The 19,400-nt window shown below is 38.3% G+C and overlaps 1 protein-coding gene across 4 annotated transcripts in view; it reads left to right on the forward strand.

Annotated features, from left to right (window-relative positions):
- LOC126485168 (unconventional myosin-Ie-like) overlaps window positions 1–19,400 on the forward strand; it is a 416,688-nt gene that overhangs the window by 38,040 nt on the left and 359,248 nt on the right. For all 4 annotated transcript variants that reach the window (XM_050108845.1, XM_050108848.1, XM_050108844.1 and 1 more), the window contains exons 5-6: window positions 6,980–7,157; window positions 13,836–13,998. In XM_050108845.1, coding sequence (XP_049964802.1) covers window positions 6,980–7,157; window positions 13,836–13,998 — 341 coding nt within the window. The remainder of the gene's footprint in view (window positions 1–6,979; window positions 7,158–13,835; window positions 13,999–19,400) is intronic.

Here is a 19,400-nt window from a genome sequence, read left to right on the forward strand (position 1 = left end):
TCTGTTTACATTGTAAAAGCACACTAATGTTTGTGAAAATTGTGACATGAAGAAAGAATAGTGCGAAAGAATCCAAACTTGAAGGATGTTTAAAGCAGAGGACCATCAGTAAGTGATAGAAATTTGCAAAAAGGATGATGTACTGTGAAGCCCAGAAGCAATCTCCCACATAGCAAGAAGGCTCAGTCTGATGCCAAGCACATCCATTGCAAAGTTGCCAAATAAAGAGGAAATGTGACTGCAAGTGTTTAATGCAACAGAAGTTGGTGTTGGTGTTAGTGTCGAGCTTGGAACTCTTTGTACAAAATGCAAGATTGATAATGCGACTTTTAAAGGCCACACTAACAGGTGTGGGCAAGTGATGTCAGTGGTCTTCACCATAGCTAGTCGACAGAGCAGACTGTTATAAAAAGTCAGGAGGTGGCAAGGAGCAGAGTTACTGGTTGGTTTTCCCCCACAGTAATGAGTAGACAAGAGTTGGCATAAGGTTTTGGCTGCCTTGTGGTCATACAAGGCATGTATTCAGTAATCATCTGCTAAAAACACAGTCATGGAAACTATTTGCACTACATTCGCTCTACATAGTCCAAAAGACAGAGACAGTATAGTGATATAAGCCACTTAATTGTACAATAAAAATTATAAAAATTACAGTGTTTCTAATCTGACAGACAAAGATCAACAGCAGCTAAACACATGAAGCTACAGAGTCATGCATAACAAAAGTTATCAGACAATGGAAAATCCTTTATGGAATGTAACAATATTATGAAAAGGATAGTTGCTACTCACTGTATAGCAGAGATGCTGAGTTGCCGATAGACACAACAAAAAGACTGTCAGAAAGGGAGCTTTCGTCAAACAAGCCCTTTGTCAAAAATAGACAAAAAACGCACACGCACACACACACACACACAAACACACACACACACACACACACACACACACACACACTCTGTACAATTTGGCTACGGAAGCTGGAATAACATGATAGTGGACTTTGTAGACAATAAAACCTGTATAAAGCAACCAATATGACTTACCCTGTCCCTATTCTGATCCCGTGGCATCATTATGTTGTAATGTAGTATAATTTAGTTTGGTAAAATTGATATTCTGTTATACATTCATCTAATTATTTGATGACTGGTACAAAATGATACAAAAGGCAGTCAAGTGAATGGTTCTGCCAGATACCTTATTGAAAGAAGACAGTAGAATGTAGCATGTAATGCAGACCAATGTTACTAAGACTGACGTGTATTCGCATTTTATTAAAACGAGTTAGTTTTATTGTATTAATGAATACAGCATATATACATCTTAAATGTATGTCTAATATAATTTGAATGCTGGGGGTTCTTAAGAAGCTTTGTACAACCTAGGAGTGACAGTAGACTAAGGCTGACACCCAACGGACTGGTGCAGTTGCTCGTATGCAGTCATAGGCAGCGGAACTGTGTCACTTTGTTTTAAAGATGTAGATTCAGAGTTTGAGTTACACTACTATAGTGACAGAATATTTTTGCCATGAAATTTATATATTGATCAGGGATCAGCTGATGCACGTTTGAGTGCAGTGTTACACTGTTGCTCCGAATTATATGAATTCTACTTTTAATGTAGTTATGTGTTTACTTTACATTCTGAAGCTTCAGTAATTTTCATCAAGTTGGAGCTAGTGAACTAGTGAATGTCAGATTGTACTCAGTACTAGAATATACTGTTGTGGAGAAGCTTATGTTTTGTGAAAGTCTGTCATTCATCAATGTTAATATTTGGTGAAATAAACTGTTTACGATGAATTGTTTTTATCACATTACGCTGATTTATTTAAATATTATTGAACTTCTGTATGAACTCGCCGCAAGACATCATGACAGGGTACCATGTGTGGTTACAACAGCTGGACAGTAAGCCACTAAGTCTATGCTCCCCTCCCCCCTCCCCTTCCCTCTCTCCTCCTCCCCCAGCCACAAAATAATGAAGCCAAATGACATTTTATCAGGGCCGTGAATTCACAAATGTCTGTCTGTCTTGTCAGTATAGAGGATACTGGCAAATGAATTTGTCATATTCTGCTGGTTCGACTGGTGCCACACATGCCATTGTGTATCAGCTGTTGTCAAGGAACCACACACACCATGCTACAGTGGACAAATGAACACAGGTATCCACATACAAGGTGCCAAAATGTAGCATCCTCTCATTAGTCTCGCTTCATATTGAGCTACAGTGGTGGCTGGATACATGTATTATGCTACATTGGTGACAACAACAATCTTTATCAACATTTCAAACTGCCTAATGTGATGGTTTGGATGTCCATGGTTGCAGCATGCTACTGCTGCATATTGAGAACAGTAATCCCTACACTGAGGAGGCTTCAGAGTTCAAGGTGCTACTCTGTCTTCTAGCAACTGCACATACCATATTTCAGTGGGGCAATGCTTAACCTCATAACATGAGAAATTTTTGAACCTTCTTCAAAGAACAATGGATGCCATTGCTTCCCGCCTGCGATTTGCAGTAATATTGATGCAGCTTTGGAAACACTACAGTATGGTGGGTTCAGAAGGCATATTCATTCATAAATGTTGCCTCCTATCCATAGAACTAAATAATTCCTATTGAAGAATTTGCATTTGTGAGCACTGTATTCCTGTCTTCATATTCCCTATAGGTGCGACACACAGAGAGCTAAAGAATATCTGTAGGCTCTTCACTTAATACCAGTTCATGAAATGTTGTGAGTAGGCTTTTGTGGGATAACTGGCATCTATCATCGAGAGTTTACCAAGTCAAGTTCAAAACGCTGCTCAGAATGACGTCAAATAGATGGCGTTTCACTCATCTTAACATAAATGGGGTTGGCTACAAATGACAGATAAATTGCAATATGATAGCTATGGTTTGAGCTGCACATTACACTATCAGTACTGTTCAATGTGCAAGATTGCATAAGTTCAGCAGTCAACAGTTGTGACATTGTTATTTAGGTAAACTCATACACCACAGCACAGCAAGGTTGTACCACATGGGAAAAATCAGTTTTTAAGTGTCCTGAGGCCAAAAACAGCATAAAAAGCAAAATGCCATCAGTGTTTGTCCTGAGGCCAAAAACCATACAAAAAACAAAGTGACATTGATTTGTGATTTTGATGAGACTGGTGCAAGATATGTTCATTTTGCTGTCCACTGTTTCCTGCCACAAGTTGAAATTTAGAAACAGCACATTCCACAACAGACTGAAGTGTCTCAGGGGTTACATGCAGAATGTGTTGTGCAATGCATGTGTTCAATTCAGCCACATTCATAATCGGAGCACTAAACATGTCTTTCAAATTACACCATATATGAAAGTCACATGCCTTAAGAGGGGGTCACCTGGATGACCAGGCTGTAGAGAAATGACAGCTGATAATTCTATCATTTCTGAAATGCCTCTGCTGCAGCCATTTCACAGGCTGTGCAATGTGTGTAGGAGAGGCATGGTAGATAAAAACGGTCCTACTCACATAGTCATGCTGTTGAAGCGTTGGAGTGACATCAGTACACAGAAGACTCTCATAGCATTTACCAATGATGGTAGAGGTACCAGGATCCGCAGGGTGCATATCGTGGAAAAAATATGGCCCTTCATAAACGATACTGTCAACCTGCACTACACAGTCACCTTTGCATAATAAAATGGCATCACTTGATGCGTTTGTGGATTCTCCGATGCCCATATTCTACAGATCTACATTTGACATGTCCTTGCAGATGGAAATGGACTTTGTCTGTCCACAGAAAGTTTCATGGCCATTGTCCACTACCATGCGAGCAAGAAATTCCAGAGTGAACATTTGTCTTGCTGGCAGTTCAGCAGGGAGCAACTCCTGAACATAGGTGATTTTATGTGGATAGGAATGCAGGATGTTTTGTAAGATTTTATGCACCGTCATCACAGGCATGTACAATATTCAGGTAATTCCCTGTGCACTGCATGCCTACACTTCACTACTTTTCGAATTTTGTAATCGTTTTCTTCAGATCCTTAGCAGATATTGGACCAATGCCTCTCTTTCTCTCTCTCTCTCTCTCTCTCTCTCTCTCTCTCTCTCTCTCTCTTCTTTTGTACATTTGAGTGTCTTGGACTTCTACAGGGCTACTGGTGCACAGTCACCAATTTGGAAAATAACTTTACCAGCAGCACATGATCCTCTCAAATGCAAACTGAGCAACAGGCATATGTATACATCTGTTGGTTTTTCCTGTGACGTTTCCCCCTGCATCAGTAATATGCTGTACAGATTTGACTTCATTCCGAGTGGTGGTTCTCTTTCTACAGTGTTTTGAAATTGGAACTTTAAATATGGATACCTTGTATATATGTTCAGTTTCACCTGTTAGTTCTGGTTGAGCAGTATTCTAAGATGGGACGAACAAGTGATTTGTATCCAGTTTCCTGTGTAGACAGACTCAATTCCCCAGTATCCTGCCAATGAACCACAGTCTGCCACCTTCCTTACCTATAACTGAGCATATGTGAACATTCCCCTTCATATTCCAACAAATTATTGCATCCAAATATTTGTATGAGTTGACTGATTCTAATTGTGATTCATTGATATTGTAGTCACTCAGTACCACAACTTTCATTTTGTGAACTGCACAATTTTGCATTTTCATATGTTTAAATCAGCTACCAATCTGTGCACTGCTATGGAATCTTATCAAGATGTGATCAGATATTTCAGCAGGTTTGGTCACACAGTACTTTATTATAGATAACTGCATTATCTTCAAAAGTCTGAGGTCATTGTTAATATTGTCTACCACATCGTTAACATAAAACATGAACAGCAATGGACGTAACACAGTTGCCTGTGGCGTGCCTGAAGTTACTTCTGTTTCTGCTTCTGTTGATGACCCTCCATCAAAATAACATGCTGTCTTTTCTTCCAAGACATTCTCATTCCAATCATAAATTGTTCGTACCCCATATGGCCGTACTTTCATTATTATTCAAAGATAGCGTAATCATGAAATCAATGTGCAGAGTTAATAAAATCAATTTGCTGTTAAAAATAATGCTATGCAGCATTATTGAATTACTGCAAGCTAATATTACTATTTGCACCCGTCCTCATTGTCATCTGAATACAACGAAGATTCAATCTTTACTTTTTTGATATCTCAGGGGTCTGGTTGGACTTTTGTTTAATCTATCATTGGGGAGGGGGAGTAATGTCTCACCTCTTTTTAATATTTTGATCATCATCTCTTTGTATAACAATCCAATTCTATATAAGCAGATTTTGCAGTCAAAGTATGACAGTAACATTGCTGTATCTCTGTACCAGAATCCATCTCATCATTAATCTCTCCACCATTTTCTACATTTTGTTTGATACCTAATCACATAAATCTCTAGTTACAACACAATATCTACTGGTTAATTTGCCTTTGTCTTTGCCACATCCATTTGTCACTTGTGCCTTTTCACTTTTCCTTAAGTGGTGCCCTTACAATAGACATTCCGTGCACTTTATACTGCATCTTATCCCATGTGTGAGGTTAAGAGAAATACTAGCATGCATTGACAAAGAACTTCAATCCTAGGAAAGGATAAAATTTAAGAACATAGAGCAGATACTTGTTTATAATCTATTTGTAATATGAAGTTTGCTCTTACATTCATGTTATTTAATCAATAACATACTAACCTGTCTGTAATGCTACAAATATTTTTCATGTGTTAAGTGTCCATTGTTGTTTTGGTGACATTTCTGTATGCACCATTCATATTGTTTCATTTTTATCCATTTACATTGACTGTACTGCATCTGAAGACAATTTTAAGGAATTTCACTGATCCTATAATGTTGCTGACAAAGTAGTAGTAGTAGTAGTTGTTGTTGTTTTAGTTGTTGTTGTTGTTTTGATGGTGATATCCTTTCACTTAGGCGCTTCAAATTTTTGAAGCTTGTACATCATGGGAAATTCACTTTTTTAAATTATTCACAGACAAGATTTGTGTTTTGGAAAGTCATATTAAAATTACTTATTAGCTCACTCCACAAACCTTGCAGTTCAGTTTATTCAACCAGAGCTCCTGAAGTCACACTCAGATTGTTATTCATTGCCAATGCACCACAACAAAATGTCAGGTCGCTCACAGTGTTCAAATAGTACTCTGGACATATGTGCTGTATTATTGGGCACTGTTAGCAGCCCATTTGACTATAGCCAGTGGCATCAGGCTAAAATGTATTTGGTCTGTGTTTGCAGCCTGCTTCCTATTGTTTGAACTTAACCAGTGTCTTGCTGATGGGTTAACACTGTAGCACGACATAAAAAAATGTCAAATAACAAGTAGTCCTAGTCAGGCTTTAGTTTCAGCATTCTTTCTGTTGCAGTAAAATGCAGCTTTTTGTATTTGACACACATGGCAGAATTTCAAGGATTTCTGTAGTATTATTTTCAGCTGCAAGCAGAATTACATGCAAAGTAGGTAGTTTTTTGTATATGAGCAATGATTGTGTGTGTGGACATGCATGCGTGCATTCATGGGTGGGTGCATGATGTGCATTCAGTTCCTGGGAAACGGTACTTTTCATCAAAATGTCACACTAATATCACTTAGTTAAAGATCAGATCTGAATAAGTGGAAAAATATATGTTATGTGGTTAAACCTTCAGACACTTTATGTCAAAAAGATTGTTAAGGTGTTACTGGCTGGAGTATATGATTAATATTTACTCTGTAGTCACAGTAGACTTAATGCCAGAAAGCCAACTTTGTAATTTTTTTCCACATATGATTATTTCCTTTACATCACACTTGAAACAGTGGGATAATTACTTATTTTATGTGTGATTTTTTTTTTGTTGCAAAAAATAAATGTCACTTAAGGTAAAGTAGTAATGTTATGATCACAACGCATTATTTGTGGAAATGTGTATGTAAGTAACTTACAATTTCTTGTTCAAGTGGAGAATCTGGTGCTGGGAAGACCGTTGCTGCCAAGTACATTATGTCCTACATTGCCCGTGTATCAGGTGGTGGCCAGCGTGTGCAGCACATAAAAGATGTCATTCTTGAATCAAATCCCCTCCTTGAAGCCTTTGGCAATGCTAAAACTGTCCGCAATAACAACTCTAGCAGATTTGTAAGTATGAAAAACTGAACTTGGTCTTAGACTGTATAATAAATCTGACATGCGTTTTCGAAAAGGGTAACAATGTTGACTGTGAAATGTCAAATATGATATATATTGAATTAATTGCTTCCAAGTAAGTGAGGATAAAAGTTGAAAATTTTTGAGAGACTCAAGAACCATAATATCGAACCAGAACTTCATGTTTGTATAGAGTAAATAGTAAAAATTTCATTGGTGGTACACTATTGGTTGATAGCATTTGACAGGAAAGATCGAGGCGGATGTTGTGCAAAATTCTATACATTTCTGAATATGCCAGCAGAAATTACAGAGGACTCTCACAATTAACAAAAGCAAGTAAAATATATGCAACAGTTCTGAAGGGAAAATTACCAGAAATATTGGAACAGTAGCTTGGAGGAGAACAATGCAGATTTAGGAAGGGATGTTAGTGTTTAGATACCATATTTATAGCTGAACAATTAATAGAGAAAATAAGGGAAGTTAATTGACCTCTTATCTCTAGGCAAACTTTAGATCTTGAAAAGGTGTAAGATGTAATCAAAATGAGTGCTGTGGCAAATAATAGACAAGTAACAAGATCCAAATAATTTAGTCAAACCATTAAAAAACTTACAACAATTTACACAAATAAAATGTAATTAATCTGTCTTGGCAATGGTATTACTAAGTATCTATAGCCAGACAACTTTTCAGGTGTAGTGGTAATACATTGTACATACAAACCTTTCTCTTCAACTAGTGTGTGTATTAGTGAAAACTGTGTCAAAATCCCTGCAATAGTGCCAGAGTTTAGCCTACGCAAACAGACATAAAAACACAGTGGGGAACTTCAATTTAGTAACACGTATAGACATGGAAATCGTGAAACTTACTCAGGGACTTGAACAAGGATATGGTCTATCACCACTATTAGTTTAACCTGTAGGTGGAAAGAAACAAACCCGCCTATTGTAAAAATTGAAAATAACAAACTGCTGTGAACTTCATACCATTTACAGCAGTAATAATATTCCCTAATATCATGCTGCTTTTCTATGAGTAAGTAATGGAACCTGTTAATTTATGTTTTGCTGGTAAGACGTATTCTTTGAAGCTTGAAATTGTCTTGTCGATGACAACGATCATTTTACAGTGTGCAAATCATTTACTAAATAAAAACTTAAAAGGAAATTACCTCTGTGTATGAGGACTTACAGAAGCTGATAAATGACAGCAGATCCCACTACTAGATCATAATGGGAGATTTTAATGCAAAAGTACAAAAAAAGTGACGCCGGAAATAACATAAGCTATATAGTAGTAGAATTTGTTAAACAACAATTTGTTCATGTTCAGCTCATTTTTCTAGAAGAAAAATCTTCAACACATTCTTGGGGGAGATAACAAACAAAAAATATATTTGGCAAAGAATAAATAATAAACCTTAAGTCTCCCCCGCTCCCACTCCCATCTAATTACCCCTTCGGTGTTTTCCTTGAACTCGTTACCTTCAACTTAGCTTCACCCTCCATTCTTAGGTCCCTTGCCAGTAACACAAAGTGCTGGATGGAAGAAAGAACAGCTATACACAAGGTTCAGCCAGACAGACCCTGCAGGCAAAGGCTTGACCAATGTTACATGACAGAAGGTATCTGCCAGATGTCTGATTCTTCCAACTAAAAGCCCTGCTGCAGGCATCCCACCCCAGAAGTCCAGCATAACTTCCAATCTTTACTCAAATCAGTAGGCCCACCTCAGAATCTCTTACAGATCCAACTACCTCATCACATCAACAATCCTCGTATGTGCTTCCCAAAATCCATAAACCAAATGATCTTGGGTGCCCCATAGTATCAGTTTACTGTACCTGCATTGTATTATCTTTCCCATACAGTGTGGCAACCCATGGGCAGTGCCTCTACAGTGAAGAGGAATCCTGTGTCCAGTATGTCCTGAAGGTGTTGTTAAGATCTTCACAGATAAGTCATTTCAGCCCCCCCCTGCCATTCCTCCCTCCCCCCCTCCCCAACCTAGTCTACGAACAGATTTCCTATGCCATACCTACTTGTATTCCAAATCGTCTAACTACTGACAGGAACAATAAACTATATAGCCTGCACCAGAGCTTTGACTACTTATCACTCTCTGTTCTATCACTTCCAAAGTGATATTCCTCTGTGCACCCAATGTAAAAAAATATCCTAGTCTGTTCTTATGCTACATCTACTCCCACCACCTTGCAATATGAGTCAGACCCATTTGGGAAACTCTGGTACAGGACCTGCACCCACCCAAGACATTGTATTAAATTTCCATCGTGGACATGATATCCTAGGATAGGCAGGGTCACCTGTGAAAGCAGTCGTATCATATACCAGGTCTGCTGTAACTTCTGCAAGCATTTTATGGGGGCATAATCATCAACCAGCTGTCCATGTGAATGAATGGCTAGAGGCAAACTGGCCAAGAGTCGGATTGACAGGGCAGTGATGGAAGACACTGCTGATTACAACAAGATGGATTTCAATGAGTGCTTCTGATCCTGTACAGTCTGAATTCCTTTCCCTAACACCAGTTTCTGTGAGTTATATAGACGGAGATCATCTTTGCAATACATCCTGTGATCCCATAATCCTCGCACCAGTCTCAACTAGTCTCTGCCCCACAACCAACTCCATCCATACTCCAGGACCCAAATTCAGTCATTCTGCACTCTCACTCTCCCTTCCACAATCTCCCTCTTCCTCTGTTCTGTATCCCCTTCACAATGCATTCCTCCGTGTCAGTTGCACTATGCACAACTTCCCCTGCCTGTGACCAGAAGTAGCTCATTGGTGCCACATTCCTGTTCCTTGAGTTTTCTGCTACTCCCTCTCCAGTCAAGCTCCAATGACAGCACAATATAGTCTGCTGGAACAATGTAGCTATGTGGTGTATTTGTATTTACGTATTCTATTAGCTCTGAAGTATTCATTTGAAAGCTAACAACAGTTCAGTTTTGTTTATGTGCCTATTCACGACTTAATGCTTCAGTCTCATTTATGTGCCTATCAGCAACTCAACACCCCAGCCATGTGATGAGTTATTAACTTTGCTCCTTCCATTAAATATTTTACTTGTAAATTCAGGTTCTGCAAACATTATTATTAGACTCAAAATTTAAAATGGTTGTCCAAGAATTAAAGACCGTTTGTCATTTGTGACTATACGGACAAACCATAATGGGAGGTTGTGGGGCTTGGTAGTTTATTCAGTCTGACTGTGGCTGCTGTTGGAGGTGGATGCTGTGCTGCAGTCTCCCGTCAAATGTGAGGTGCATGCAGTTATTTGCTATCTTAATGTGGAGATCATCTTCCCAGTTGAAATTTGATGTCTGACAGGTGTTTATGGCTACATGATTAACCAGCATAATGCTAGGAAGTGGGTTGCTGAGTCCACGGGTGGTAGAACCAGTGTGTATAACAAGGAAGGAAGGGGAAGGAGGTCTTCAATTGATGATGCATTGTTGAAGAAAAGAAAATTGAGCCTAAATTTCATGAAGAATGCTGTCTGACAGTTCAGGACCACTCAGTTACAATTCCAGAAGCCAGCAGATGAACGATCCAAACCATTTTAACGAAAAAATTGGAGTACAGGCAATTGTGTGCTTGTTGGCTGTCGAAAATGTTGACAGAGGTTCACAAAGAAAATCGTATGGGGAGCACACAGAAATTTTCACACCATTTTGAAAGGAAATAAGATAAGCCTTTGAACTCAGTTATTACAGGTGATGAAACGGGCTTACCATGATACAAATGAGTCCAGAAGGCAATCAGTGACATGGTGCCACCCCAGTTCATCTCTCATCTGCAAATTTTGTCGGGCAGTCTCTGAAAAGAAAATCATTGTCATTGTATTTTGGGATTGAAAAGGAGTTGTTCTCACCAAATTTTTTCTAAAGGGGAATGCAGTCAATGCTGATTGTTATTGTGAAATGTTGAAGAAACTTCGAAGAGTGATACAAAACAAGCCCAGAGAGGGTTTGGGCAAGGGCATTTGTTTGTCGCATGACAGCATCGGACCCCATACAGCAGCTGTAACCACTGCTCTCCTGCAATCTTTCAAGTGATATATATTCAGCTATCCGGCTGATAGCTCTGACATGTCACCTAGTGATTTCTATCTCTTCCTTCGCCTAAAGAATCATTTGTCCAAAAAACACTTCTCAATTGATGAGGAAGTTCAGAAAGAGGTATCAAGCAGGTTGTGGACTGCAGTGGAAAAGACTTTTGTCAAAGAAATCAAGGTCCTTGGTCTCTGACTCAGGAAGTGCATCGAATTAGTCAGGGATTATGTAGAACAATAGTGTAGCCATGTACAGATTTTATACAAATAAAATTTTCGTGATTTTTAAAATAAAAGTGCTATTCAGTGGTCAGCTAGCATCTTTTTATTAAGGTAATATTCCGAACTGAAATTCCAGGACTGTGTAGACCTCCTTAATCTCTAGCATGTTATTTATTTTCTTATGATCTTGTGGTCAGAAACACCAAAATGTCATTAAATACATGTATGTTTTGTAAACAGTATAATGATTCTGGGCTGGTATCAAATTGTGCATATTTCATGCTGATGACAGGAGTCTTTGAGCTGAGACATATCATCCAGCTTAGACAAAACGTCCATGTGCAGAGTGAATGCTTGCCTACCTTGCACTGTGGAGAGCATCAAGTGTATACACAAAGTTGAACAGAAGATGACACCAAGTGGATGCACCTTAAGAGATAGTTCCTTGTGTTAAAGGCTTCCTGTTTTTTGTCGATGTGAACTGAAATAGAGCAGTTAATAAACCTCAAAACTCTTCATTTTGCACATTATACCATGTAGCAGCATACGTGTATTGTTCGTCCATTTCCTCCATCCATCCGTCCACCCATCCATACAATTTATCATGGTGTTTCAAAGAGCTCATCAGGAAGGAGAAGCTTCTGAGGTCAAGTTATACATTACAGAAACTAAACCTGTATACTGTATAAACAATTAAATATGTCAACACTGTTGTATACCACTTACACTTGTGAAAGCTAAATTTAACATACTATAACTAGTGAGACAATACTACTTTGGAAAAGACTGTGGTTTCCTGTTTACGATTGACAGGCCCCTGCTGTAAACAGTAAATATTGTGTGTGACTTCAGCTACTTCGTCATAGATTTTGATTGGATAAGGATAGAGAGTGTGACTAAATACTACATCAATAACCAGATCATTTTCTCTGGTTGAAAATAAATCTAAGAATTTAGTTTAAGCGGTGGCAGAACGCATACATAAGAGGTTGGGATTGTGCAAGCTTTCGGAGCCAGTGGCTTCTTCTTCAGCCAGTAGGGTTGAAGAGGGAGTAAGACGGATGGAGGAAAAGGACTGTAGAGGTCTAGGAAAAGAGGTAGATTTCGGGAAAGTCACCCAGAACTGCAGGTCAGGAGAGGCTTACCGCACGGGATGAGAAGGAAAGACTGACTGTTGGGGACTGCATCGGACGAGATTTCAAAACCTGAGAGCTTAAAGGTGGAAGACAGGATAATGTGCAAAACAGGGATTATTGCTTCAACATCTGAGATTACTGCTTGAACTGCTTTATCTATCCAATTAAATTATTTTGTCAAAAACTGATTGTTTTCATTGTTGTAAGAATTTATTTTAAAATACATAAAATAAAAATGTATGACTCATTCCCACAGGAAGAACGATGGGAGACATTTTAGTAGTTGGTAATACATGTTGTGGGAAAGTACTTAGAGCCTTAATCTTTGTTAACATAGCACACGAAATAAAAGTAAAAAACTTAATGAGAACTTAAAATGATCAGAACTTTAAATGATCTAAGACTTGTTTCACTTTGTTTCAAAGGAGTAAATATGTTTGGACTTAAAATGGGCTGTAGTGCAGCAAACAGCCCATGTCTGCTTTAGAGGTTTCCTAGTAACAAAAATCCTGTTTAATTATGCATTTACAGACAAGAGCAATGTCTCTTAGGTCAATTTCAAGAACAGACTTGTTTAACTCAAGATGTTTTAATGAAACAACTGGAACTCATTTCTTGCCTAAATCCATTTTGTGACAGTAGTATTAAAGTCACTATTAAAGATTTTTCGCTTTCTTATTGAAAATTAAGTGGTCCTGTTTATGATGCACATAACACTACGCAGCTCCTATGTGGTGTAAGGTATTTTCATGATTGATAATTATTAAAAGCTGAGGCAAATTTCTGAGAATATTATTGTTGTATCAAATGAAACACTTAATAAGTATTGCATATAATATTGATGTGGCATTGAGAACACAGTTCTCATTCCACTCCTCTTCAAACCTTTCATTTCATTCTCATTCCCCTTGTCAGTTCAGCAACTACCACCATTGCTGTTGCTGTTATTACAACCACCACTAAAGTTAAGTTAAAACATGACACCATGACCATTTTGTAATGTGTTTATCATGTTATGTGAGCTACTGAACACTTACTTGGTTGACACAATAAATAAGATTTAAATGATGAATCTGTTGAAATGGACTGATTGAAAAGTTTGCCAACAGTGGATGATGATTTTTCTTTTTTCCTCTTCAGGTTTTTGCTGTTTAAAATAAAGTTTCACACACTTTTTACACACTCACAAGTTTCACACATTTTTTTATTTTTATTTTCCCAGGGAAAGTATGTAGAAATTTTATTTGGAAATGGTGGCCAACCGGAAGGTGGACGTATATCTAACTTTTTACTTGAAAAGTCCAGAGTGACTACTCAAAATGCTGGCGAAAGGAATTTTCACATTTTTTATCAGCTATGTACTGGGGCTTCAAACAATATGAAACGTAAGTAAAATATTTGGCTTCTTCTTCTTGTTGTGCTACTGCCTTTGTCCCGCATTGTGCGCAGGTTCGGCGGGGTTAAATACTGATGTAGCATGGTTAATTTTAAGGGGTGACCGGATGCCCTTCCTGCTGCCACCCCATAACACCCCCCCCGCCCCCCCCCCCGCCCCCCCCCCCCCCCGCCCCCTCCCGGGATGGAATTAGTGTACCCCAGCTGTCTGTGTCTAGTGTAAATCATGAAAGAATGCGAATGTGTTTCAATTGTCTGCGAGTCGTGTAACTGAGGCGGGACGTGGGGGGGCCAGCCCGGTATTCACCCAGTGGGATGTGGAAAACTGCCTAAAAACCACACCAAGGCTGGCCAGCACACCAGTCTTCGTCATTAATCCGCTGGGCGGATTCAGTCCGGGGCCGGTATGCCTACCTGAGTCCAGGAAGCAGCACATTACTATTTCAGCTAACCTGGTGGGTTGTACGTAAAATATTCAACTACTTCAATTAAACTCCAAGTTTTGACATAGATGTAACAGAGGTGTAGTTTGTGTACTTTGTAGAATAGAAAATTAACACCATGGTATGAAGCACACTCACATGCAGGTGAATTAAAAAGACAGTTGCTGTATTGGAGAAAGTGCTTTGGTTGTTATGGCAAATAGTATTGTACAATGTGTTATGCAACCTGACTAGAGTGCCTCTAGACTTTGTATTAGCTACTGATGTGACAGTTGCTTGCAGTATAGATGAGACCTTCTACATCAGTGTATTTAATTGTGACCATGTCATCTGTTAGACACTACATTTTATATGGAGTTAGTTAGTTCCTATCACATACTGCCATGCCAAGGGTCCACCATGAACACCTTGTTTGGAAAGGCCCACCTAACATTAACTCTGGAAACACCGCCCAAACCACAACAAACACTGAATAACCAATTCCACTGACTGAAAGTGAGGAGAGGAGCTGGTGGAATTGGTTAATACAAACCATTGAGAAATGCACAGAAGTATGATTTTCAACACATACAGGGTGTACATAAAGTGCGGTAACACTTTCAATTATTTATTGCACAAGATCTAAACATTATAAGATGTCATACATATCGCATTTTGAAGAGAAACTCTGAAAGGCTTTTTACAAACATTTGATATGCGAACCATGAGTGACCCGGCCGACGTCAATACAGTAATCGAACTTTTGCCATAGCCGTCCCAGCATGGCATCATCGACTGTGGCAGTCACTTCCTGTATTCTCTCCCAGAGCTCTGCTACGTCACATGGTAGAGGCGGTACATACACCAGATCTTTAATCTGCCCCCACAGAAAAAAGCCACACGGAGTGAGATCTGGTGATCGGGGAGGCTATTTCATGAAACAGCTCACTCTGCACCTGAACTCACCATGTTTGTGACTAGTGCTGACTATTGGCAAATTACCAAACTACACTGTGGCAGTACATATGAAAAAAAAATCAGGATTTCTCTTCAAAATGTCATATGTATGATATCTGTACAATGCTTGGTACTTGTGCAATAAATAACTGGAAGTGCTCGTGGACTTTATGTACACCCAGTACTTATATTTTTTAAAATGGAAACCTGTTAGTATTTTTAACACAACTGAATATAGAAACAAATACTTAATCAATACCATTTCTTACATTGTAAAATGTTAAGTACATCCGGAGTAATTTGTAACATGAGGTTGACACTAAAACCTCAGATGTTCAGTCGTGTGTTGTAACAAACAAGATCTGTACGGGTATGTTTATGAAGACTATGATGTTTACGAGTTTGGCTGTCTCTGTGTCTGCATGTAGCACTTGCCGAATTAGTCTTTATACTCAGAATAACTGTAGTACACTGTTACCAGATGACTGTGATGCTGTACTGTACACAAGTAAGAACAGAAGTGCGCACAGTAGGAACGTGAGAAGGTCGCAACTACAACAGTATGTACAGTGTTGTAAAAACTGTGAAAATGGTTTATTCTAATTCTGAAAAGGCACAGATGATAAACATCTATGGCGACTGTAGACAGGGTGTATACGACCCGGGACAACCGGGAGATCCAGGAAAAACCCAGGAATTTTTTTAGAATTCCGGGAATTTTTCATTGTTTTAGTTTCCTGTTAAATTTTTGGAATTCTGACTGGTAGGAACAGATACTCTACTGTAACCCCCTACTGCAGAATAATACTTCAACAATAAAACATAAACGAGAGAAAAAAACAAAAAAACTTAAATTGCAAAGGAAATGCGCCATATACAACGACGACACACAGCGGGGCAAGCATCTGCCAACAGCAAAATGTGTCGAAGGCCTTAGGAAGACTATGCAATGCTTCATAACAATAATTTCCCTCCGATGAGCATGAAGTCACAACTGTTTTACATTATATTTGTTTTAGCAGTTACGAGCGGGCTCATGCGCATGCACAGTTGAGTCGCGTTTGAGTAGTAGATTCTTCTGGCTACAGGAATGTGGCTGTTGGCTGTGCAAGCAGTCGCAGCAAGCAGCTAGATGCTACTGGGAAAAGAGGGCACCAAATTCATATTCTTGAGTGAAAAAAAAAAACTTGTTTCACAAAGCGACTAGCATCCAGCACATGTTGGTCTGTCGATTGTTCATATGATTTTGAAACGCAGTCCTGTTAATTTTTGAACACTAGAAATAAACTTTCCACAGGCAAAAGGGGATGGGGCTATACGATCTCAGTGGAGTAAAGCTGAATGGATGAATAACAATTGACGTCTGATTATGTGGTTGATTGAGTTTGCGAATGATCAGCGTTGTTATAATTACTAGCGAAATCCATAGATTCAGAGTACCAGAATGGAAATAAACGACTAACAGGAATAACACATGAGAAAGATTACGTATTATCTTCTCGGTGTATCCAAAAAAATGAAATTTTGACAGAATATTTTAGGCCAGATTGCTGCACTAGCAAGGACCAGTTTTACAGTCCCCAGCTAGCAGCCGTTTAAGTTCTATTCTGGAAGTAACGTGGAAAATAATCGCCGGATAACTAAACCTGGGATTCTGGCAGAGTTAGTGAACAAATTTTGACAATGGCCGGGGTAGCTACAGAATTGGTGATGACAAGATTGTTTGTTAGGACGAGAAATGAGAAGAAACAGGAACATCACACAAATTATGGAAGCGTAAGAAGATTCCAAATTTATATAAAAATTTCATAATACTACTTTTCAACCTCATGCTTGAGAAATTGGTGCATAAGAATGAAATGTGAAACTATTTCCTAACATAAAGCTTTTTGCTTTTAGTAGGCCTTATAGGCATTTGATATCAGTATTTCGTGAATTATATTCTGTTGTGTTATAAAAACGACCATTTGTGCCAAATCAGTCTCGTTTATTTGATGTGTGTTACAAAATTGCTACATATTAGAAAGGCCTATTTTGTTTTATCTAGCAGACAGTAACAAAATAGATGTAATCAGATCAAAAAACCACACCAGTCTTGGGTATTATTTGTATTAATACCTTTTTCAGTATTAGATAACGACATTTCGATTTTTCATGTAACAAAACATTTGACGAACTTTGGTGAGGTAATAGATGCTTTTGCAGAAAGGAAAGCACACCATGTAAAGCTGTAGCAAGATTAGAGAGAAAAAAATGCTAGGAGCTAAGGACTGAATAAATGTGTGCTTTCTTACTTGTCTCTTGTCTTTATTGGTTTTACGTCTCCTATATTTAATTGTATGTCACACAAAAAAGCAAGTTATTAGCTAATAGGCAATAAAGAGTGCAAATTTTCTGAAGAGTTCTTGTTCTCCCGATTACAAATAATCCAATTCGTTATTAATTGCGATTATTTATTTATTTATTTAAATTTTTTTTTTAAAAAGAAGAGGGGCAGGCTGTCAAACTGGACGACTGGGAGGAGGAGAGGCACCACAGGACATTTCAACTTCCACTTTCCTGATTATAGTTTGATGGCATCCATTACAAAATATACCCATTTCAATTTCACAGAGCGAAATACAGTGGCGTGCGATAGAAGAATGCATTATGAAGAGGCGTGGCACTGCACTTTGGCACACTTAAGACCAAATAACACGTCTTACATTTCCTCAAACACGTATGTTTTATGTTTCAGACTTTTCAGAAAGATGTGCGCTACAAGATGAACATATTTTTGAAAATTCAATTTTTTTTACTATTGACCTGGTTAGCAAATGTCATAGATCTAGGGCTGATGCGCAGAGCAGTCTGAGTTATAGTGGGTAGTCTCCACGTGACCCGTGTTTACATTTAGTTATTTTGCTGTTTCCCCTTCGTTTACTCTCACATCAAATGAAAACAAAACGGATACCTGTGGCTGGGAGCTATCAAGTGAATTAAAATACATTCAAATAATTACGGAAGACTAAAATATGTTATTAGTTTCAGATTTTATTTTATTTCCACCTTTCTGATAGTCAAGCATTAATTGCCTTGCAGAGCAATGAAGTTATTTTTGTCTGTTTGCTAAAGAAATTTGTCTTTTATTAACCTTTTTTCGCAGAGGCAGTCAATGTATTTGAAACAAAATGTTTAATTCCACAGTACTGGCTAGTTTCAACTATTCACTGCATTTCAGGTGCATGTTTTCATCTTCTAGCATGTATGGCATTATGCCATAATATAGAACCAAACACAGTACTGTTCTTCCAAGAAAATTTACATCCCGAAAACCACACCGAGAAGCTTAATTTCAGGTCGAGGTGTACTGTATTGGGAATCTGCACATACGAATGTGCACTTCAAGTATGCACTTTAAATGTGCACATTTTAGTATGGTTCACAAAATTCTGATGCTCTTGGAGTATCCACTGATGTCGTTTCTTTTATGACATAATGTACGATCTTTCAGCATTTTACAAGTACGTGCATACGGGCTTCCTACATCGTGTTAGCTGCGCAAGTGTGGTGTTGCCTGTTACCTGCGCTCTCTGGCAACTGCTGAAATGAACCTGTTTCTAACAAGTCGTGGGAAAATATTGCTAATGGTAGTTTAAAAAGTGTTACTTTCAAAGTAAATATCCTTTTACGTAAGTTGAACTATGTGCGAGAATGTACCATGAACTTCTTAAATCACAGAGCATTTGAATCTCATTTAAAAATCAACACTTTGATGATGAGCCATTTAGAAGAATTTCGAATCCTGAAGCTAGACATTTATGTCATTATTAAAAATTTTACTGGCTCGTGTGTGTGATACATCTTAAAGTGTAACACACGCAAAAAAGATCAACATTATATGCGAAAGCTTAGCTTCTCTTGCAGCTTATTAAACCTTAAAGACCAATATTATATGTGAAAGCTTTGCTTTTCTTGTAGCAACACCATGTATATTAATTTAAGCTATTAACTTTCCCTGTTTTTGTGTCTGT

This window comes from Schistocerca serialis, chromosome 6 (genome assembly GCF_023864345.2).
Source record: "Schistocerca serialis cubense isolate TAMUIC-IGC-003099 chromosome 6, iqSchSeri2.2, whole genome shotgun sequence".
NCBI lineage: Eukaryota > Metazoa > Arthropoda > Insecta > Orthoptera > Acrididae > Schistocerca > Schistocerca serialis.